Source organism: Brachionichthys hirsutus, chromosome 15, assembly GCF_040956055.1.
Source record: "Brachionichthys hirsutus isolate HB-005 chromosome 15, CSIRO-AGI_Bhir_v1, whole genome shotgun sequence".
NCBI classification, from domain to species: Eukaryota; Metazoa; Chordata; class Actinopteri; order Lophiiformes; family Brachionichthyidae; genus Brachionichthys; species Brachionichthys hirsutus.
This window is the reverse complement of record NC_090911.1, coordinates 2,351,341-2,373,678: the sequence shown is the minus strand read 5'-3', so window position 1 is coordinate 2,373,678 and position 22,338 is coordinate 2,351,341. Positions and strand designations below refer to the sequence as shown.

General features: G+C 42.7%; 2 protein-coding genes across 2 annotated transcripts; both read left to right on the top strand.

Annotated features, from left to right (window-relative positions):
* Positions 1 to 4,261: 4,261 nt before the first annotated feature.
* Positions 4,262 to 8,556, top strand: pex19 (peroxisomal biogenesis factor 19). Its single transcript, XM_068748740.1, has 8 exons — positions 4,262 to 4,348; positions 5,136 to 5,212; positions 5,458 to 5,620; positions 5,706 to 5,791; positions 5,873 to 6,046; positions 6,125 to 6,295; positions 6,558 to 6,602; positions 7,224 to 8,556. Exons 1-8 carry the CDS (start codon positions 4,285 to 4,287, stop codon positions 7,308 to 7,310), a joined length of 867 nt encoding a protein of 288 aa, XP_068604841.1. The 5' UTR covers positions 4,262 to 4,284; the 3' UTR covers positions 7,311 to 8,556.
* Positions 8,557 to 9,614: 1,058 nt separating this feature from the next.
* Positions 9,615 to 21,969, top strand: copa (COPI coat complex subunit alpha). Its single transcript, XM_068748450.1, has 30 exons — positions 9,615 to 9,764; positions 10,084 to 10,197; positions 10,278 to 10,351; positions 11,288 to 11,368; positions 11,441 to 11,517; positions 11,769 to 11,878; positions 13,341 to 13,450; positions 13,591 to 13,690; positions 13,835 to 14,053; positions 14,152 to 14,302; positions 14,385 to 14,451; positions 14,554 to 14,629; positions 14,811 to 14,893; positions 15,670 to 15,895; positions 16,241 to 16,379; positions 16,514 to 16,676; positions 16,778 to 16,924; positions 17,115 to 17,304; positions 17,401 to 17,496; positions 17,742 to 17,830; positions 18,015 to 18,138; positions 18,219 to 18,308; positions 18,411 to 18,514; positions 18,659 to 18,805; positions 18,909 to 19,049; positions 19,151 to 19,333; positions 20,157 to 20,267; positions 20,376 to 20,537; positions 20,959 to 21,153; positions 21,621 to 21,969. Exons 1-30 carry the CDS (start codon positions 9,725 to 9,727, stop codon positions 21,678 to 21,680), a joined length of 3,669 nt encoding a protein of 1,222 aa, XP_068604551.1. The 5' UTR covers positions 9,615 to 9,724; the 3' UTR covers positions 21,681 to 21,969.
* Positions 21,970 to 22,338: the final 369 nt, after the last annotated feature.

Below are 22,338 nucleotides of genomic sequence, written 5' to 3'. Positions count from 1 at the left end.
GGAGGGAGGGGAATGAAAGAAAACAAAAGGAGCAAAGTGTGGAAAAATGTATTTTCACAGCACAGTATGGAAAACATGACAGGATCACACAACCGGGGGGGGGGGGGGCGCATGGAAGAGATGCTGAAAATAGGTTCACACATTCGGCTCGCAGCAGCAAACAGGATGTGACACCATCAACATGCTCCTCTGAAATGTCATTTTTCATATATATATGTCAGGGGTGGGCGGTCTACACACACGTACACACACACACACACACACACATATATATGTGTGTGGGTGTGGGTGTGTGTGGGTGTGTGTGGGCGGGCTAGCGGTTCAGGAAAGCAGTGTTTGTCTCGGGAGGAGGGGTCATGTGCCCAGCTTGTTTGGTTGTCATGACGCAACATCACTAACTCGATTTCACCCATAATCCAGTTAGGGACGAACCATGGATCGAAGCACAAGACGAGCACTGTCGGCAAGCCCTGCCAGTGTGTGTGTGTGTAGGTGTGTGTGTGTGTGTGTGTGTGTGTGAGAGAGAGAGAGAGAGAGATTAGTTTAGGGACGATGTACATGTTCACCTTTTTATTCCCAAACACCGAGCTTTCCCACCACACTGCTTTCTTGTCAAACTGGGGAACTAACTGGGAACGGCGTGGCCCAGTGGGACGTCCTGGTTGTCTTTCAGGGCTGGGCCCGTGTTTTTTTCAGGGCGGAACGACCCACCACTCCTACTGAGGGAAACTTGGACACAGGTCCGCATTTGAATGAAGAGCCGCGAGGAGCTTGTCGATAGTCAATTCTAAATCAATGTGTTCAGCAGAGCCGATGAAAAGACTTTGTCTGCATGTCGACTCCTGCAGAGGGTCGTTCATCGGCCACCTGCCGCACCCTTCTCCCTCAAATACTACTACAGTACCACAAACAAACACACAAACAAACAACAAACCACCTAAATAATATATACACACAAATCTAAACTACGCAGAATCTCCAAAGAAGCAGTAATTAGGAGGCTTTTCCCCTGACTCTGCTATTTTGGGACAATTCCAAATTGCGCCTAATTTCAAACGTGCTATTTTGTGTCATAATAAGAAAGAAGCTGTGGAAAATTTCCATTCACATGTAAAAAAAATAAAATAAATAAATAAACGTCTCACATTTTATTGCGACGAGGCGAGCGGGACGCAACAAGTTGCAGCAAGGCGCTGCACAAACTGGACCTCTGCACCTCCTACAGCGCCTCCTCCCCCCCCAGGAGAACAAGTCAACGCTTACCGTTTCTCACACCGGGCGCGGGCAGCCTCCGTTCTGCAGGACATCCAGCGGCAGACAGTCGGGGGTTGTGAGTTCGCAGCCTTCACCAAGCCGAGGAGCAGCTCCCCGCCCAGCAAGCCAAATTAGGCATCGAATGTTGCGCCGTTACACACATCTGTCTCCTCCTCCTGCTCCTCCTGCTGCTCCTGCTGCTCCTCCTGCCCCAGCACAAGACACTCCGGTTTATTAACGCGGAAACAAAAGTTCATTCTCATTCAAAATGACTTTTCTTTACCGGTTTGCTCCAGATAATTACCGGCAGCGCAGTGAACGCGCTAAAGTGATGTTCTCCTCCAAATAGTCGCATCGATCGCTGTTAATGGATGTAAACGCGCAGAGTAATTAGAGGATATTGATTTTTATTCCAATTTCAGTCTTTCTGATCGATTAAATACGTGTGGCAATCTTTGCTCCATACTGGCGATCACAGAGTTTACGAAAAATTGTAAAAAGTAAAACAGGAAGGGCGTTTATTCACTAAAAGAAATATTGTATGACGTCATTAAACGCGTCCGAGTGACCAAAAAGTGGGGCTTTAATCCTGGAAACGCCCATCCAGCTTTTACTACTAAAGATGACGTCATCTTTATTTTAATGCCTCAAGATAATACAAATTGTTAATCACAGAACTCTGACATTATTTGTGCGCGTTGTTCGGTAAACACGGCTGTAACCCTTGACAACCGTTTTGTGTTTACTGAGATACGAAATCGACGCGTTTCCTGTTAAAAATGATCTGAGCGACAGAAAGAGAAGTTCTACCCAAAAAAAGAAAGAGAGAGAAGTTCTGCTAAAAAAAAGAGACAGATAAGTTCTGCCAAAGAGAGAGAGAGAGAGAGAGAGACGTTCTACCAAAAAAAGAAAGAGAGAAGTTCTACCAAAAAAGAGAGAAGTTCTGCCAAAAAAAGAGAGAGAAGTTCTGCCAAAAAAAGAGAGAGAGAGACGTTCTACCAAAAAAAGAAAGCGAGAAGTTCTACCCAAAAAAAGAGAGAGAAGTTCTGCCAAAAAAAGAGACAGATAAGTTCTGCCAAAAAAAGAGAGAGAGAGACGTTCTACCAAAAAAAGAGAGAGAAGTTCTACCAAAAAAGAGAGGGAGAGAAGTTCTACCAAAAAAAGAGAGAGAAGTTCTACCAAAAAAAGAGATAAGTTCTACCAAAAAAAGAGAGGGAGAGAAGTTCTACCAAAAAAGAGAGAGAGAGAGAAGTTCCTCCAAAAAAAGAGAGGGAGAGACGTTCTACCAAAAAAAGAGAGAGAAGTTCTACCAAAAAAAGAGAGGGAGAGACGTTCTACCAAAAAAAGAAAGAGAAGTTCTACCAAAAAAAGAGAGAGAAGTTCTGCTAAAAAAATTGAAATGTGAACAATTGAATAGAAAACATATGATATTATATTCTACACTACATCAAATTGATTTTATCTTATTTGAGGTTATTCATTATTGGATCATTCCATTTAACAAGAAGAAGTGTGAAAAAAGAACTCGTTTCAGAATATATATAATAAAAACACCATTGTATTTAAATATACAATGATATGGTTTGTGCTCTGGCAAACAAGGGCGGGGCTAATTTGAATACTTACTGGGTATTTTACAGTGCAGTATATTATTATACTGGTTATCAGAATTTCATTTACTTATCCCAAATAGGAATCCAAATTTCCAAAGTAACATGTAGCTAAAGTTACCAAATCAATTTAGTGGAATTTAAAGTACCATACTGGCCTCTCCGTCCATCCATCCATTTTCTTCACGCTTTTCTGCTTTGCAGGTCAGGCCTATCCCAGCTTGCAATGGGCAAGAGGCGAGGAACACCTCGGACATGTCGCCAGCGCATCGCGGGGCCACACAGAGACAGACAAGCACTCAAATACACATTGCTTAAGTAAAGTACTTTAGTAAATGTACATTATACTACTGACATGTTGGACAATGAGTCAGCGAATTGTCATTAAAAGATATTCAGCATTTTAGTTGGGTGAAACTAAATTATAATTTCAAGTGCTTAATTTAATGTTCTGTTAAAGATGATTAAACAGTATGTATTAGAATACTTTCATAATGTTTTTATTTGTATTTCTTTTTTTATCTGTCAAATAAATATATTGTGATTTCTGTCAAAAATAATAGTCCTACATTTATTGCATCTACATTTTTAGATTTGACCACCAAAACAAGCTTTCACATAGATATTATTATTAGTTCAGCAGTTTTTTCTTTTTCTGTCATGGCGGTTTTCTTCTGAATCGAGCTCCATAACTTTTGAGGAAGCAATAAATCTGTTAGCACACTTCTGATTCCTCATGCAGTGTCTTTTCTATGTTTGTTTGTTGTTGTCTATACCTTCATTTGTTCCCTCACAGTGATGCAAATTCCAAAGAAAACCAATTTCCCCCCCTTGTTCTGGATTATAGGACAATTTCCGGATTAATATCTTGTAGACCCTGTTGGGAACTTACATGGGTTACATGTTGAAAACAGCCATATCTCTCAATGATAAGAATCCTTTAGAAAAATCCTGGGTCTGGATCACCTCCAAAATCTAATCATTTGTTTCCAGACCAATGTCAGACATTTACATTGGATTTCATTAAAACCGGTTCCCACCTTTTTGAGTTATGTTGCTAACAAACAAACAAACACAGATAAATTCCTTCTAAAACTGATCTTTAACATAACCGCTAGGTGCCGCCAAATCTTAAATTCCGGCCGCTAACTCTGACACCTACTATGACGACGCCAGCTCCCGCCCTATTCGATATCTGAGTGGCTTATTCTGTTGTTGTTAATCTAAATAACCAATCAGCACTCCTGATGGCGAAACGTTCGCCTCCCCAACCAACAAAACAACAAATATTAGCCAATCACAACGAGAGTAGACCCGCAGGGCACGACGTCACAGATTCTGCGACATTTTTACGGCATCGGCGTCAGTTTTCGTCGCCCCGTTCGGTGAGTGTTCGGACCGGTTGGGAGAGGGCAGCACCATGGCGTCGGGAACAGGAGAGCAATCCGCCGGACACGATGCAGAACTGGATGAATTATTGGACAGTAAGCGTTCGCGTCGACTTCCTGTTTACATTTACAAAATGGACTATTGTTCTGCTGTTAAGGACTACACTTCCTGTTTCTCTGGGTCAGGGGTCCGGCCCAGGTGCGTCGGTTGGGTCCAAAATATCAAAGAAGTAGTTTAAGCTGTCGCTGACAGTAACAACAAGCGGTTGTCCCGGTGTCCCTGTAACCCTGGCTAGTGTTATGTGGTTGATTTAATGTGGATCAGCTGATCTGTGATCAGTAGCAGGCGAGCGGAGTTCTTCCGTGATGTCTTTGCCCTTGATATTTTGTCAGTGATATTTCTCTATCTGATTCAATGGTGATAAACTCCACTTGTTGTCAGCATGTTGTGGTTAATGCCAGAAGGTTCTGCTAGCTCGGCTAACGTTAGCTGCCAGTTCATTTGGTACACTTGGCTGCAAATCAAAAGGTTATAACGTTCAGTTTGTTCTGTATCGGTTTGAATAAATGAAATCAAAATGACCGCTGTGTACGGAAGAGAAGTGATACTTTTACAGTGTTCGATTTAGCTGGAAAACACAAACATGTAGATCGAACACAAGCAAGTGGAGAGATGAACTTTGACATACTATTTACTACAAATGCACACTGAGTACACACACACACACACACACACGCACACACACAGACAAAGGCTCGGTTTCCAGAGGGCTCCAGTGCTGACTAACGCTTCCACGCACGTCGATCTGCAGTTCGTTGAACTGTGCTGCACAATAAGCATCGCAAAGTCTGCAGAAATGGTTCTAACAGGTGCGTCTCACAGGTGCGCTGGAGGACTTTGACAAGACGCCGGTCCCTCCGGCACCTGAACCTGCAGCGGCTTCTTCCTCAGCCAACAAGGTCTGTTTCATGTTTGAGCCCTTCACAGGCAAGAACGTTCAGTGTGCATCTCTGTCAGGTTCAGTTTCCAGGTAATACTCAACGGTTCACCTGTTCTAGTCATCTGCTCATCTTCGCTGCAGCTTTGCCTTGATTGTGCAAAAGTTTGAAAAGTTCAACTAAATTGGAATAGTTTGCTTGTAGGAAATGTTTGTTTTTTTACAATCGTTACAATTATTTTACATGGTTTCCTTCAACCTGTGTAGCCACCCATGCTTGAAGATGGCAAACTCTTTGAGACTCTCTTTGAAGGGGACATGGCCGTCCAAGCAAAGGAGGAGTGGGAGAAAGCCATGACTGAGCTGGCCCAGGAAGAGCCAGAGTTACTGCAGCACTTCCAAAAATTGTCTGAGGCTGCAGGCAAAGTCGGTGAGCTTGCCTTTGTTTTTGGCGTTCATCTGTTCTCATGCTTCCAGTTCCTCCTGCCTAAATGTTAAATGCATAAAATATATAGGCACTGACACCGCCTCCCAACAAGAATTCACTTCCTGCCTTAAAGAAACCCTTCGTGGCCTGGCCAAAAACACAGACAATCTGCAGGTGGGTCAAAATAAAACTCGTCTACTATGACACAGGCAACAGGAATGCAGGACGTTTATCAACAGCATTGTCCCGTGACAGTCCTCAGGACTAGCTGGAGAAGACCTTGTCAAAACTCTCGACGGCCTGGGATTGGATGAGGGCGGTGAAGGAGGCGGAGAGGACGGAAACATCCTGCCCATCATGCAGTCCATCATGCAGAACCTTCTCTCAAAGGATGTGCTTTATCCGTCGCTCAAAGAGATCACTGCTAAGGTTTGCGTCTCTTTTGCTGCCGTTCGCGTCATCTCTGGTTCCGCTGAGACTCGCAATAACTGTCCCTCCCCATGGCAGTACCCAGAATGGCTGGATGCCAACAGGCCAACCCTGAGTCCCGAGGACTACCAGCGCTTCGAGCAGCAGGCCAAGCTCATGGGAGACATCTGTGGGCTCTTTGAGAGGCAGGAAGGGGCGGAAGCAGATCAAGAAAACACCTTTGAGAGCATCATTGACTTGATGCAAAAGGTACATGGACTCCAAATTAGACTTCTGGGTTGTTGAATCAAACCAATCTGTTTGTTACAGACCGTGACACAACACTCGACTCCTACTGTAACTGATTAACTGTTAGATTAGTGCATGACGCAGATACAAAAGAACCCCCGTAAAAGCACATTGGCAGCGGCTGGTGAAGCCTGCGATTGGTCACATTGTATTCTCTAATGGCAATAATGAATACGTTTTATTCATTTTTATTTTAACATATTAAAATGCTCTAAATTAACAGCTGCAAGACCTCGGCCAGCCACCCAGAGAACTCGCAGGTGACGCGGTAAGTGTGTCTTCTTATGTGGTGACATTGTCATTCATTTTAACGTTCCGTTTGCAAATGTGAGAAGGTTTGAAAGTTTAAAGCGAACACTGAACTTCAGAGGAATCAAATCAACGCCCGTGTCCAGAAGAGTGTTACTGGATTACATTAGACTGTCCAGGTTCACCAAAGGACTATGCAGTTAAATATGATCACGTTATTTAGAGTGTATCAGATGGTTTAGACTAGAAGTAGCCAATGAATAGTGAAAAAAAATATTTTTGCATTGTAGTAAAAAAAAAAAAAGACAAAATGAAGCCACATTAGTATCTAGCAAATAAAGAAAATATTTAATATATTACAGAAGTATGATTCTTCAAAAAAAAGTCGTCGTCCTCATCAAAGGATAACTTTGGACATTTATTTTGTCAGTGAGTAGAAAATTGGTCAATTAAAAAAACTAAACTATAATTTTGTTGTCATCTCACAATGTGAGCCTTTCAAAGGTCACTTCTACACCAAATGATGTTTTATTAAATATACTTCATTGATACTGTTCCCTGGTATTTTTTATCACCAAATCCCAGACATTGATGATGATGACGATGATGATGACATTTGACTTTTCTTCTTCCTCTCCAGCCTCCGGGATTCAATTTCGACATGGACTCCCTCAATCTCCCGGGACAGCCTGGGGCTGGGGCGGCAGAGCAGTGCTCCGTCATGTAATGAGATGGGTTTCTATCCCTTCAGAAGCGCTGGAGCCACGCCGGTCACTCTGTGCATCAGCAACACACACACACACACACACACACACGAGGACATGTGAGACAGCAGGGACCAGACTATCGACATTGTCCTCCGTTACATAGAAAGTGTGTGGAGGAAGAGGGAACAGGAGGAGGAGGCATGGAAAACAAACGCACCTTTCTCCGTTCAAAATGACTCATTTCATGCAAACAATTAAACATCTGTGCTGTGCATTCTTCTGTCAACGGTTGCCATAGTTTTTCAACTGTTTACTTTTACAGCATTGAAAAAGAAGATTGTCCTATAATGCCGTTCTCCGTATTGTTTTAATAACCGCCGTTTAGCCTCATGCTAAATTGATGCAAACGAGTGTAAGCGGTGTGTTTGCAAAATACATTTTACATTATTTTAGGTCTCGTCATAAAATAAGACTGTTGTGATCATGCATTTGTATAACCCCACCCCCCCCCGATTAATATCATGATAGGTGGTGCCTGTGCAGGCCGCACATGGTTTAGTGTACGGAGTTATTGACCTAGTAACATGAGGAAAAAATGAATTGTAAATGTGTTAATAATTTAAAGGATTAAAAAGGCTCTGTAAGTGTCCCGGCGCAGACTGGAACCGAGACAACTAACCTAAGACTATTTCTCCCAGTGTTGTCCTCCATTGCCAGATGCTGTTTCGAAGTGATTGGGATGTTGATTAGCAGATGCCTTTGCGGTGGTTGCAGTGATCGTCATAGTGCTCCCAGCGTGTTTCTGAGAACGTGTAATCTATACCCTCCTGGAAACGTACAGCATGTTCCGACCAGAATGACAGAAACAACAATTCGAGGAGGTGCTGTTTGTTAACAGCTTGATTTTAGTGCGTTTTGGCTGTAGTGGGTGGAGTCGTTTACTCCTGTGCTACTTTTCACTGCTGGACATCTCTTTTTATGGCTGTGGTCAGAGAGAGAGAGGTCTAGAACTCACGTAACCATCTGCTCATCAGTAACTAGGATAGAGGAGTACTGTGAAAGGATGTAGTCAGCCATGCACTGAAGAGATCAGAATTATGTCCAACAACTGAGGGGAGGCCATTAAAGGCTGCTGATTCTCAGCCGAGAGGTCGGGCGTTGGACTCTATTCGTCAGGGCTGGTAAAAATATGCACAGATTACTGTCAAAATGTCCTTTGACACTATTTTGTTTTGCAAATACATGAAATAAAACTTACTTAATGAATTTTTTGCTGTTATTTTAGATTGGTCAAACGTGACTGTGCCTTTATATTGAGGTGCTGTCTGTGTAATTCTGTTACATGGTGCATTATAAGGTATATTCATTAGAAAACTGACTACTAAAATTACAATTTCAGATTCAAATATGATGATCATCTGAGAGAACATGTATCGCTGTGGATTAAACTATCCAGTTTTATTATTAAGGTCTAAAATACAATTTCAATTGAAAGATGTACAATAGAAATAAAATAAGGTTTCCGTAAGACTTGAGCATAAAACTGGCATCATCAAACAAAATATAAAAGCATTGAACAACTGAGGATGTGCTCACCGTGCCGAGGTAACAACACAACTAATTAAATTAATTATCTCAGTCAAATGAATGAATAATTACATGTATTAATATATTAAGTACAGTACACACGAGGTAGCAATCAAAGTGATGTAAGGTGACAAGTTTTATGTGTGTTTTTTGTTGAACCATCTTTTTCTCCCTTCTCTGTTTGTCTTTTATCACAAGATCAGTGCGAGTATTCAGATGTCACAAAATATTTTTCTGAGCTTTTAGAAATATCTAAATGAATAAATAAAGTATTGAAAGTTCTGCAAATGTATTTGAAAATTAAATACATTTAATCTGCAGCCACAGGCGGTTTGGGTTCCTTCCTAATCTCGTTGTATAACCACTATGCAATGACAATAAAGGCTTTCTATTCTATTCTATTCTATGTTGACGAAAATCATGCAATAAGACCGAAAACTCCAGAACCTTTTTGCTCAACTTGAACGAACTTGCTGAAATAATATTTTCCCATCAAGGCGTACTTTAATCTAACAATTTAATGCATCTTTACGTACGTACGTCTATGAACCGGACTATATAGAATTTAATAATCTAGATTAGTTATGACCCCGTAAACAATGCAATGTGTGTCAGTTCACTTCTACGTCACCTATTTCTAGCTTCTGCTGCCGTGGAGCTTTCTGCGTCAAATTTTGTCCACACAACTTTATTGTTCAAAACCGGAAGACAAAACGAACTACGTGTCAGAAAAAGGACGACTCCTATCCTAAATTTGTCGATTTAGAATTTGAGGAGTTTTTACTGTTCCTGTCGGGTTATATTTTAACACAGTTAAAAATATTACTTCTATTACTACCAAGCAGCGATGTTAACAAAATTTGAAACGAAGTCGGCCCGTGTGAAAGGTGAGAATTCGTCGGCCGTCGTTAGCACAGCAGCTAATTTCATCGAACCTTAGCTGATGGTCTCTGGCTCAATTATTTATCTTGTAAGTCAGATTTCTCCCTTAAGATGTTCATTCTTCAAAGATAAACTTTAGTTGAATGTTTTGTTTTGGACTTTAATGACGTTTATTTGACACCTACCTTTACGTTTCTATCCAGCAACAGCAGTTAGCAACCCTGGCCATACATTTGACGACTTGGATTTCCTGGTTGATGGAATAAATGCTGACCACACGTATAATGTTCATCAGGGAATAACCGAATAACTGTCATGTTTCAGGTCTAAGTTTCCATCCCAAGAGGCCGTGGGTTCTTGCTAGTTTGCACAACGGTGTCATCCAGTTGTGGGACTATCGGATGTGCACTCTGATCGATAAGTTTGACGAGCATGATGGTAAAGTATTGGTGTATTGTAATTTTTCAACGATGTGCTCTTGACATTTAATGCTAAAACAGATCTGCGTTCACCCACAGGCCCCGTTAGAGGAATCGATTTCCACAAACAGCAACCTCTCTTTGTATCTGGAGGAGATGATTACAAGATCAAGGTAGTTCTGCATCACGTGTCGTTTTCACAAATGAGATACGATTCTACGAAAGTATTCGTCACCGAACATTTTGTTAACGTGCACCTATAAGTTGTTTAGATTTACTTAAGTTTCAGATGCTATTATGATTCATCTCAACGTCATATCAGAGTGCTTGAATGTGCCCCAACAGTTTACGCATTATCTAAATGTTTTCTTTTTTTAACAATCACATTGTTGTTTGACCTTCATTACATGTCTTGAATATGAAAACCTACTTTGGATGTATAGCAGTGTAATTATTAATTTGATAATAATAAAGGGCAAAAAGTCACTACTTTTATTCTAGCTCAGCGACTTTTAAAGGTCCCATATTATGAAAAGCTCATTTTCCCATGTTTCTACACTATTATTGTGGGTTTGGGTCCTTATCAACACCAAACCAGCTAAATAAACCATCCAGTCGATCCGGCGTAGTTTGCGTAGTTCTGTAATCAAGTACACAAACGCTTCTGGAAGAATTCTCTCTTACTGTGACGTCACAGGACGAAAACGTGCACAAGATGTTTCGTTTTTTTACGAGATTTGAAATATTACGTTGATGGAGATTAGACTTTGAGATGCGGTAGATCAGAGATCTCATGGGAATGTCATTGTGTAGCAATGTAGGCTTGATCCATGAAGTTGGAAGCAAAAACTAAATAAATGCCTCAGCCGTCTCCCACTAAAATAATAACACACTGTATTTTAGAATAGATGGAATATTACACCAAAATTTAATGGATCCTTTCTTGTCGCGTGTCAGAAATCAGAATTTTTTTTAATGGACAATTTTGTACAAATTATTTTGCTGTATAATTACAATTGCCAATTGATCTTGATTATTTATTGGTGTGTGACGTGTTGTTAAATATTCCATTCCAGTCGTTAGAAAACAAGTATTCTTTTTTGAATCAGGTGTGGAACTACAAACTGAGGCGCTGCCTCTTCACTCTGCTTGGACACCTTGATTACATCAGGACCACCTTCTTCCACCATGTAAGCTGTTCGGGTTCAAGACTTGGTGTGCCATGGTGTATAATTTACTATAATCATTTTACTTTTCTGTAGGAGTACCCCTGGATTCTCAGTGCTTCAGATGACCAGACGATTCGTATCTGGAACTGGCAGTCCAGGACCTGCGTCTGGTATAACTCACTGGAATGTTTATCATTCACAATTTTGAATAACATGTATTAAATTAAAAAAAGATGAAAGCTTTTGGTTAGACTGGCTAAAATCATGTCAAATGATGTAACATGGCCTCAACCACTGCTTTATGAGAATCTTTGATGTCTAATTTTGTCTTTTCATTCTTTATTAGCCTGAATAAATATTTTTATGATCGCCTATGACCTGCACATTCTAAGAATAATGCCCCTTTCCTCTTCATCCACAGTGTGCTGACTGGCCATAACCATTATGTGATGTGCGCCCAGTTCCACCCCTCTGAGGACTTGGTGGTATCTGCCAGTCTTGACCAGACTGTGCGAGTGTGGGATATTTCCGGTGAGGGCCTGGGGAATGGCGGACAGAAGGGCAGTGGGCTGGGTTGAGGAAGGGGAAGGATGGATGAGGCGGTAGCAGGATCATTATGAAGTCCTGCAGCGCCTCTTCCATGTGTACAGGACAAATCTCTGTGGGTTGCTTGCAGAAACACCGCTCCTATTAAGAAAGGCAGGGGGGGAGGGGTATTTATTGAGAGACCAAATTGGCAGTGTTTTTTTTTTTTATTACATTAGTTCTGATTGAGGATCAGAGTAAAATAAGATGTAAGTGAAAGACTAATATGGAATAGGAGTCGGGTTTCTGCACTTCTGCATGCACTTGATTGTTCTTTGTGCTTCTTGTCTTCTCACTAACTTAATCTACTGTCACATTCTAACAAGTGAGGATGATTTCTGTAACTGCCTCTCCTGTCCTTGCGCTTTATTCTTCCTTCACATTCCATAGCATCGAGAATGAATGCATTTTCACACACTATATTAAGGAGCTCTGAGATCATAAGATTTCATAGCAGGATGTAAACATTTCAATGCTTGGTTTTTTATTTTACTCTAAATCTCATAATATCCATATGTCCATGCTGCTTTTAAATTGCATTAGAAAACAGACCCAGCACTACTAACCAGATTGAAAGTGTACGTTTTACAAACGTACACTCTCGTTTGAGCTCCTCCTGGTTTAACATGCACGACTGACTGGCTGTAACTGACAGGAAATATAGTCGCCATATTCTTCCTACATTCCTAATCCAAACATTCATACGTCCAGTTCCATTAATTCTGCATGTGACTCAGACAGCTGTGAAGAAGCGTGCATGAGCATCTAAACAAATAACCGTAAAGCTCCTCACGTGCCTGACATCAGAGCTCGTCTTTCCATTGCCAACCACCCCATCAGCCATGCCCCCCACACTCCCTACGTCCTCCTTATTCCATGCTCCCCCTGGAAACATCCACACCTGCACATGGGATCCCAGTGCCACCCCCCCCCCCCCCCCATCTATTCAATGTTGAACTATCTGTTCACCACATTTTATTAATGGGAACAAGTCATGAATGCAAACGGCGCTTTCTCTAAGCTTTTTACGTTTTATTTGAGTCTGGGTGGTAGTCTTGGTGTTCTGTAGTGCTGTCCAATCAAAATTATTGTTTTTCTTCCTCTGAGTGATTCATCAACCCAATCAGCAGCACCTTTTCCCGCCGCGATTGCCTCCAGACTCAACTAGAAGTGGGACAAGAGAGCAGAGGTTGTGTTGGTGTGTTTTGAACCTGCGTGTGTGATCAGGAGTTCAACATTTCTCCCTCCTTATGATTCCATTCTGCTATACGTCTTTGACTATGATATTTAGACATGTTTTATCCTTTTTTTAATGTGTTTTTCTCCCTCCCTGGTGCCGTGGTTGTGCCCTGGGTAACATGAATGTGACTCCTTCCTTGCATGCAATATCCTGGATTTTGGTTCCCAGGTCTGAGGAAGAAGAATCTTTCTCCGGGGGCTATGGAGACGGAGGTGCGCGGCATCTCTGGCGTTGATTTGTTTGGTGCCTCGGATGCTGTTGTGAAGCATGTCCTCGAGGTGAGAAAAGAGAGTACATTTTTGGGGGAGGGGCTCCAGTCCCTCATCAACCATACAAAAACTATGCACCTGTAGAAAATGGATGGATGCCAAATATTGTTTTATTATGTAGTGGTCAGACGTTGTGTACTTTCATCCAGGGTCATGACCGGGGGGTCAACTGGGCTGCTTTCCACCCCAGTATGCCTCTCATTGTGTCTGGAGCTGATGACAGGCAGGTCAAAATCTGGAGAATGAATGGTAAATAACTACAGTCCACTGCCCCGTGTCCATTACGACCGAAGCTCTGACATGTTCGGGTTCATTTACGTGAGAAAAGTAAAAGCCATGGTCAAAAATTCTAAGACGTGATTGTCATCTCGCCTCTGGTCTCGTTCCATTCAGAGTCCAAGGCGTGGGAGCTGGATACGTGCCGCGGTCACTACAACAATGTCTCCTGTGCCGTCTTCCACCCACGCCAGGAGCTCATTCTGTCCAACTCTGAGGACAAGAGCATCCGGGTGTGGGACATGTCCAAAAGGACAGGGGTGCAGACTTTCCGTAGGGACCACGATCGCTTCTGGGTGCTGGGAGCTCACCCAAACCTCAACCTGTTTGCTGCCGGTAGGTGCAGAAGTCCAGTCTGCAGCTACAGACACTTTAATGCAAAACATTGAGTTCAGAGCGAGCTCAAATTTAATCTCGGTCTTCATCTCCTTCAGGCCATGACAGTGGCATGATCGTGTTCAAACTGGAGCGTGAGCGTCCAGCGTACGCCGTGCACGGCAACATGCTGTACTACGTCAAAGACCGCTTCCTCCGTCAGCTGGACTTCAACAGCAGCAAGGACACTGCTGTCATGCAGCTACGCAGGCATGTCTGCTGGAGTGGGAACCTCACCGTACAACACCAGTGAGTGCGGCGCTAATGTGTTGTGTGTGTTCTCTTGTTGTAGTGGGTCTAAGTTCCCTGTGTTCAGTATGTCTTACAACCCGGCTGAGAATGCTGTCCTGCTCTGCACTGTAAGTATCTCAAAGTTAGACCTTTGTTGTTGCATCCTTGTTTGTTTGTGACATGTTATATAATGTTTTTTTTTTGGGGGGGGGGGGGGGTGTCTCCTGCAGCGGGCAACCAACCTGGAGAACAGCACCTATGACCTGTACTCTATTCCCAAAGAGAGTGACTCTCAGAACCCTGATGGTAAAGAAACAGCCGATCAAAATGAGTCCGGCTGCTCCTCCATTTTGCTTTGCTGTTTCCTGTCCTTTATGTCGTATCATCCGAGAATGATTGATTACTTTTAAGGCGTGGCACTATGCTTTGTTGGCTGTCAGTTTAGATATGCAAGGCTTAAATGACATGGAATCTTCCTCTTTCTCAGCTCCAGAAGGGAAGCGCTCCTCTGGTCTAACAGCAGTCTGGGTGGCCAGGAACAGATTTGCCGTTCTGGACCGTATGCACTCTGTAAGTCTGAAAATTACAGTGATTCCATCTTCAGAAGTTGGGAATTCTTAATAAACATGGGATCTATGGGGTAAATATGATCCTCTGCCAACCACAGTTTGATAGTGAACATTGTGGTGAACACAGTAATTTAGATGTGTGACTGATTAATGAAAGACATCGAGGTTTGATCACTCTGAAGTTCTAAAAGTACATTAGATGGGTAATATCTGAGTCATTTTATTTATTTACTACACAAAACATCTTGAGAATGTCATGAAAATTTGTTTCTGAATATTTATATGAAATTAGTTGGTAGAAAATGTTAATATTTTGAGGGTTTGCACATTCTTTATGTATTATTGTTTTTAGCTTAGATTTAACTCTTTCAGTGCCAGCCATTTTCAGCTACCGGTATATGCTGAGTGCCCCAGTTTTTGCCCATGTTGCCTGATTTTCCAATCCCCAGAGAATAGTCTTTACTATGACTAAGCAAACACAGAATATATCAAACAAAAGATCAAAGTCTCTTCTTTCTTCAGGAAAAAAGTGTGTTCCTACCATTTTCTGTTCCTGCGTTATTGGCCGTTGAGGAGAGGCAGATTTCAATGTCAGGGTTGGCAGTGAATGTTTGGGTTATAAAAAAAAGTCTTTAGAGGTTAGCGTATTTGCACTGAAATAGTTAATGACAGCTCGTTTAAAAAAAACAAAAAGTGACTTTCTTGAAAGTTCTTTCTAGATTTAGTTGTTGTTCTTTTTCCCAGGTTCCACAATAACATGTCGGTTCTTATTTCTAGCTTCTGATTAAAAACCTGAAGAACGAAATTGTGAAGAAAGTTCAGGTGCCGAGCTGTGAGGAGATCTTCTACGCTGGGACCGGCTCGCTGCTGCTGCGCGATGCCGACGGCGTCACGCTGTTCGATGTGCAGCAGAAGCGCTCTCTGGCCACCGTTAAGATCGCCAAGGTCAAGTACGTGGTGTGGAGTGCCGACACGAGTCACGTGGCTCTGCTGGCAAAACATGGTGGGTGGACAAGAACATGCATGCGAGTCTTTTTCTTCCTTTTGTCCTCTGAACTTGTTTGTACCAAGATACGAGTCCTGTAGGATACCGGACACAGAACGCTAACTGGATTTAATCCTTAATATTTTTCTGGGGTTGAAGTATATCATGCATAATTCTATTTATTTTCTAGTTTGTGGGAGAAAGATGTGTGTGTGTGTAGCTAAAAGCTCCATTAAATAGGTTACGATGGGCTTTAGTAGGGCTAAGTGAATTTGACTTCAACAACAAGGCTGCTCTCCTGGACTGGTTGGCTTGACTTCTCTTTTATGTCGAGTGATTTTTTTAAAATTTATTATTCCTCAGCCATCATGATCTGCAACCGTAAGCTGGAGAGCCTGTGTAACATTCATGAGAACATCCGAGTGAAGAGCGGCGCCTGGGACGAGAGTGGAGTCTTCATCTACACCACCTCCAATCACATTAAATACGCCCTCACCTCTGGGTATGTGCTGCTTTCAAAGACTGTTCTTAAACACAGCTATCTGACATCAGACAGGTTTTACAGCACACTTATCAACTGGGGATGGAATATTTCCCAAAAATATCCAACGTGCTGCTTTGACTGTTTCTCTTCAGTGATCATGGCATCATCAGGACCTTGGATCTGCCCATCTATGTTACGCGTGTGAGAGGAAACAGCGTTTACTGCCTGGACAGGGAGTGCAGACCACGTGTCCTAACTATTGACCCCACAGAGTACCGCTTTAAACTAGCCCTGGTCAACCGCAAATATGACGAGGTACATATAGTTATAATAGTGAGATATAAAAATGAATATCGAGAATTCCCCAGCTTTAATCTCTGAGTACTTGGTTTTGTCATTCCTCTTTCCTTCTCCAGGTCCTTCACATGGTGCGAAATGCCAAACTGGTGGGCCAGTCCATTATTGCATATCTGCAGAAGAAGGGCTACCCTGAGGTGGCGCTGCACTTTGTCAAAGATGAGAAGACGCGCTTTAGCCTGGCCCTGGAGTGTGGAAACATTGAGGTGCGTTGTGGCTGGATGAACTGCATGATGAGACTGCTTTGTTTAAGAAATGAACTTTTTTTTAATGTAACAATTTGTTTGTTTGTATGTATGTATGCTGATGATACTGCTGTACTTTCTCATAAACTCTCTTTGGATTTTCTCCCTGCTGTCCGGTGCTTTAAAACATTTTCTTCCTCCGCACTTCCAGGTGGCTCTGGAGGCTGCCAAGGCCCTGGATGAGCGCACTTGTTGGGAGCGTCTGGGTGAAGCAGCACTGCTGCAGGGTCACCACCAGGTGGTGGAAATGTGCTACCAGAGAACCAAGAACTTTGACAAACTCACCTTCCTCTACCTCATCACTGGCAACCTTGCAAAGCTGCGCAAGATGATGAAGATTGGTGAGAATCCCTAGAGCTGATCATGAGATGACTCGGTGGGAGGTTCGTGTGTCTTGCATCTACGTGAATGAAGTCATATTTTTGTAATGTTTGTAGCTGAAATCAGGAAGGACATGAGTGGACACTACCAGGCAGCTCTCTACCTGGGAGATGTCACTGAGAGGGTCCGCATCCTGAAGAACTGCGGACAGAGTGGGTGGATTCCTCTCTTTCACGCTTCTTATTGTTCTTCTGTGGTTTAATTTGTTACCATAAGTAATCAGTAAACCTGATGCAACAGTTAAGATTTGACTAAAAGGGTATAAAAGTCCTACCTAAAAATATTCTGATTTATCATTTTGATTTCCAACACATCGACATTTTCTGACTAAATCTTAGTAACAGTTTTAACAACGTTAAACATGCTGTATGTGATGTTTTGTTTGGCTTGTTTCCAGAGTCTCTTGCTTACCTGACTGCAGCCACTCATGGGCTGGATGAAGAAGCCGAGGCGCTACAAGAAACCTTTGATGCCGAGAAGGAGACGGTGTGTTGAGGACTCCCCTTCTTGTCGTGCATGGTCGACTGTTTTCTGCTGTAGCACGTTTTTGCCTGCTTTCATAGTGGGCTTTTTTAACATGTCTGCTTCACCACATCTCTGAGCATGAAACGACTCGCATCAGTGGTGAAATGCTGAATTTATACAAACTGTGGATCTGGTGTCTTTTCAGGTGCCAGAGGTTGATCCCAATGCACAGCTGCTGCAGCCTCCCCCGCCCATCAACCCTCTGGACACCAACTGGCCTCTCCTCACTGTCTCAAAGGGCTTCTTCGAGGGAGCCATCGCAGCCAAGGGTAGCAAAGACATCACTGTGTCAGTAGTGTATAATGAAATGACACGTCTACACAGGGTGGAAACTGTTTTTGTGCTGTAGGGAAAGCCGGTCAGATGGCTGCCGAACTGGACATGGATGCCCCTGGGGGCGAGGGCTGGGGAGACGATGCCGAGCTCCAGCTGGATGAAGGTGAATTGGCTTTACTTCTCAGTCAGCTGATTGGGGCCCGTCATCGATACTGCAACGTGGTATTAATTCATGCGTATCTTTACCCGTCTTCCTGTCTCTCAGATGGATTCATGGATGCACAAGAAGGATTAGGGGATGATGGAATGGGCAAAGAAGAAGGAGGAGGCTGGGAGGTGGAGGAAGACCTTGACCTTCCACCTGAACTGGTGAGAAGAGATTTGAGAATCTTTTTAAGTGTCAGCGGGTTGTATTTCCATCACTCTGACATAAGAGTTGTGTTGATACATTTTATGCCAAGTCTTCTTGAGGTCTGTTGACATTTCTTGGCATCATCGCCCTTGAACCTTCAGGATATACCAGCCGGTGCAGGTGGAGGGGCAGACGACGGCTTCTTTGTCCCGCCGACAAAGGGCATAAGTCCTACACAGATGTGGTGCAACAACTCCCAGCTTCCAGTGGACCACATCCTGGCTGGCTCATTTGAAACGGCTATGAGAGTGAGGGCACGATTTGATATTGACTTCCTGCTGTTGTTTGTAATTTTTTAATTGAATCCATTTTTTGATACGTTACGCTCACTGTTCCCTTTTTGTATCCCAGTTGCTCCACGACCAGGTAGGAGTCGTGAACTTCGGCCCTTACAAGTCACTGTTCATGCAGACGCTGTCCAGGGGTCGCACCTGCTACCTGGGGCTGCCTTCTCTGCCCTGCCTGCGCGGCCATCCCCAGAGGAACTGGAAGGTACAGCTGGCCGACATGGTTCCTTTAGCTTTACTCCTAATGAACGGTCGACTTTTTCTTGTTTCCGACACGCGCAAACGTACCAGTATTTTCTTCTTTAGGATTGTGGGGCAAAGCAAGGACTGCCTGCTGTGGGCCAGCGCCTTTCGGACCTCATCTCCCGCCTGCAGCAGTGCTACCAGCTGACTACGGCGGGGCGATTTGAGGATGCTGTTGAGCGTTTCAGATCCATCCTTCTGTCCGTACCTCTGCTTGTGGTTGATAACAAACAGGAAATTGCAGAGGTTAGTTTCAGACCGGTTGTGGTTTGCAGTCGCGTTAAACTCTAAATGTAGCACACGTTTTTGCAATACTCTCTGCAAACCCGTGTGTGGCTGCAGGTTGCTTTTGTCATGGATGCCAATTTTCTGCTGATCAGCAGATTTCTGATGATTTAAATGTTCTTGTTAATGAGACCATTGTAAATTGTCCAAGGCCGTTGAAAGAATTTAGAGGGGTTAGGCATCTTATTTTTGTTGTGTTGAAAATTATCTCATGTCAACTCAGTTTTGCAATTTATTTTCCATGAATTGTAAAATCAAATAACTTTAGCTTGTTTGTGAACGGATTGGCGATTGGATGAGTATGAAACGATTTAGACCAATGAGAATGTTTGTAGCATTTCCCTTCACAAATGCACAGCAGAAGGAATTAAAGAGGAAGGCGGTGCAGAAGTTGTCAGACTAGAAGAACCAATAGTGAACTGTAAATATGAATATAACCTGTAGCTAGAAAACAAGAGAGATGTCGTCTTTTCAGAATCCTTCTTATGAGAACAAGTGCAAAACATTGAAAGAAAATAGTGACTGAATATATTTTTAAGAGTAAATTAACTTTGTATTAAATATGTTTGCTTATATTAAGCCTGTATTTTACTTTTCTTATCAAGGATTGAACTCTAAATTGGCTATAAATTACTGAAAAGCTCTCAGCTTCAAGGGGGCTGAACTCAAGCTGAAAGTATTTTCCTGCTAGCATCCCTGTTATGTGCATAATCGATGAATGAATTGCCAGAGAAAATGCGTAACACCGTATTGAATCTAAACACTTCACCTGTGTGTATTTCAGGCTCAGCAGTTGATCACAATTTGCAGAGAGTACATCGTGGGTTTGACCATGGAAACGGAAAGGAAGAGCTTGCCTAAGGATACATTGGAAGAGCAGAAGAGGCTGTGTGAGGTGAACGTCTGATAACTGATGTTTCTGCCAAAAGGAATAAAGTGTTTACTGAGCGGTTGTTAATCAGACTTGAGTTTGGTTCTTAACCAAACGTTTTTCTCCTTGCAGATGGCTGCCTATTTCACCCACTGTAATCTCCAGCCAGTCCACATGGTGTTGGTGCTGCGCACAGCTCTGAACCTCTTCTTCAAACTGCGGAACTTCAAGACCGCCGCCGGCTTTGCACGACGTCTGCTTGAGCTGGGGCCAAATCCAAACGTGGCACAGCAGGTTGGTTGTGCATCATCAACGGCTTCGTGTAATGTAGTTTTAGTTAAAGCAGTTTTCGGTTAAAAATGGACACTTATAAGATGCCGTTTCTGCCTTTTCTTTTCCATTTCACAAGCTTAAAACTGTTCACTTGCGCACATTTCTACCACACCAACATTTTTAAAGCGTAGATGGAGACTGCTAGCAAAGCAGCATTGCTATCTCTAATTTAGCTCACTGCAAACAACAGATTACTTCCCCTACTACTTAATTAAAACATGTTTTTTTTTTAATGAATTTGATGTTGGCATCATGAATGTGATGAAGTAGGAAAGTTAACTTGAATGGCCGTCAGCAGAAATCACGAAGCACAGCTGTCCTGATGACACGATGCAAAGAGGCTGAGTCAGTTGACACCTAGTGATAAAATTATTTTTTTCAGACCCGCAAGATTTTGGCAGCCTGTGAGAAGACCCTGACGGACGCCCACCAGCTGAACTACGATCCCCACAATCCGTTCGACCTGTGTGCTGCTTCCTTCGTCCCTCTCTACCGTGGGCGTCCGGTTGAAAAGTGCCCTCTGTCTGGAGCCTGCTACTGCCCCACTTACAAAGGCCAAACCTGCAGGGTCACGCAGGTAGGTCAGGACTCAGGATGGCGATGCAAAAACCCTTCTAAATATAATAATTAATGCTTACTGACTGCTACAAGCTGGCAAGCCTGTCAGTCATGGCAGTATCAAAATGCAAAAAGCAATTGTTACTGATATAAGGAACTTGATGACACATGCAGGACAAATACACGTCTAAGTCTCATTTCTCTTTATGGGTTATGAGACTTGCATTTGTCACCAGAATTAAGGTTTATTTCTCTCTCGTCAAAATTGGGTGACGTGTGTGAATAACAAAGAGGAACACACAAATTGCCCAAGTACAACTGATAAACTTGTTCAGAAACCTCTGTGTGGTTGCGTTGTCTGTCTTTCAACGCTTTCTATTCTTAAAGGCCATTTTCCAAATAAAATGGAGAAAGTGATTATTAAGTGTTCACTGTACTCGTTTCTGCCTCGTAACCTCTTTCATTTAATGTCACCTCCTTTTCTAGGTGACGGAGATCGGCAAGGATGTGATCGGTCTGCGTGTGAGCCCACTTCAGTTCCGTTAAGATGAAGTGGAGAAGAGCAATCTGTTGAGACACATTTATTCTGGAAAAAAAATAAAAACAGAACCGTATATGCTCAGTCATGTTAAGCCTCTATATTGCTTTTAAATAATCTCATTGAATGCTTTACCTATCCAGCAAAATGTACTTTTCTTGTTAGTTCCCTCACATCTGTGCTGTGACTTAGCTCGAGACGTTAACTTGACTTTCTCATTTCTGACTTGTATGGTGTGAAACATTGAACGTGAACTTTGGTGCTCTGTGGATCTGCAAGCATAATAAAGGTCTCTTTATCAGCTGATGATGTTTGTGTGTTATTTTATGTGGTATATGGGCATGGCTTCTTGGGAAGATCGTGTTTTTAAAGTTTGTTCATGGAAAAAGTGACTTGGGAGTGCCGTGCGCCACGGTTCAAGTGGGTATAAAGTTCACCTTGATTGGCCTTTTGAATATAACGAGGAAGACTTGGGAGGAAAATTAAATTTATTCCCTAAAGATATTTGTAGTTATGCTGAAAAAAGGTTTTAAATATCTTTACTGCCTTTGCATTGTTAGAAGGGACTCTGAACTGCCATTTTGACTGATCACACAGGTTCAAGAGACCGGAACTAAAAATTGAAGCCCGGACGTTTTATCCGTGAACACTCGCTGATTTCTGCTT

Excerpts from the sequence above, each read along its gene's own strand:
- pex19 (XM_068748740.1), top strand. The coding sequence starts at position 4,285 with ATGGCGTCGGGAACAGGAGAGCAATCCGCCGGACACGATGCAGAACTG. Across the intron at positions 4,349-5,135 it reads ACTGGATGAATTATTGGACA|GTGCGCTGGAGGACTTTGAC; the intron begins GTAAGCGTTCGC and ends TGCGTCTCACAG. Across the intron at positions 5,213-5,457 it reads CTTCTTCCTCAGCCAACAAG|CCACCCATGCTTGAAGATGG; the intron begins GTCTGTTTCATG and ends CAACCTGTGTAG.
- copa (XM_068748450.1), top strand. The coding sequence starts at position 9,725 with ATGTTAACAAAATTTGAAACGAAGTCGGCCCGTGTGAAAG. Across the intron at positions 14,894-15,669 it reads TTCTGGACCGTATGCACTCT|CTTCTGATTAAAAACCTGAA; the intron begins GTAAGTCTGAAA and ends TCTTATTTCTAG. Across the intron at positions 18,806-18,908 it reads CATTTGAAACGGCTATGAGA|TTGCTCCACGACCAGGTAGG; the intron begins GTGAGGGCACGA and ends TTTGTATCCCAG.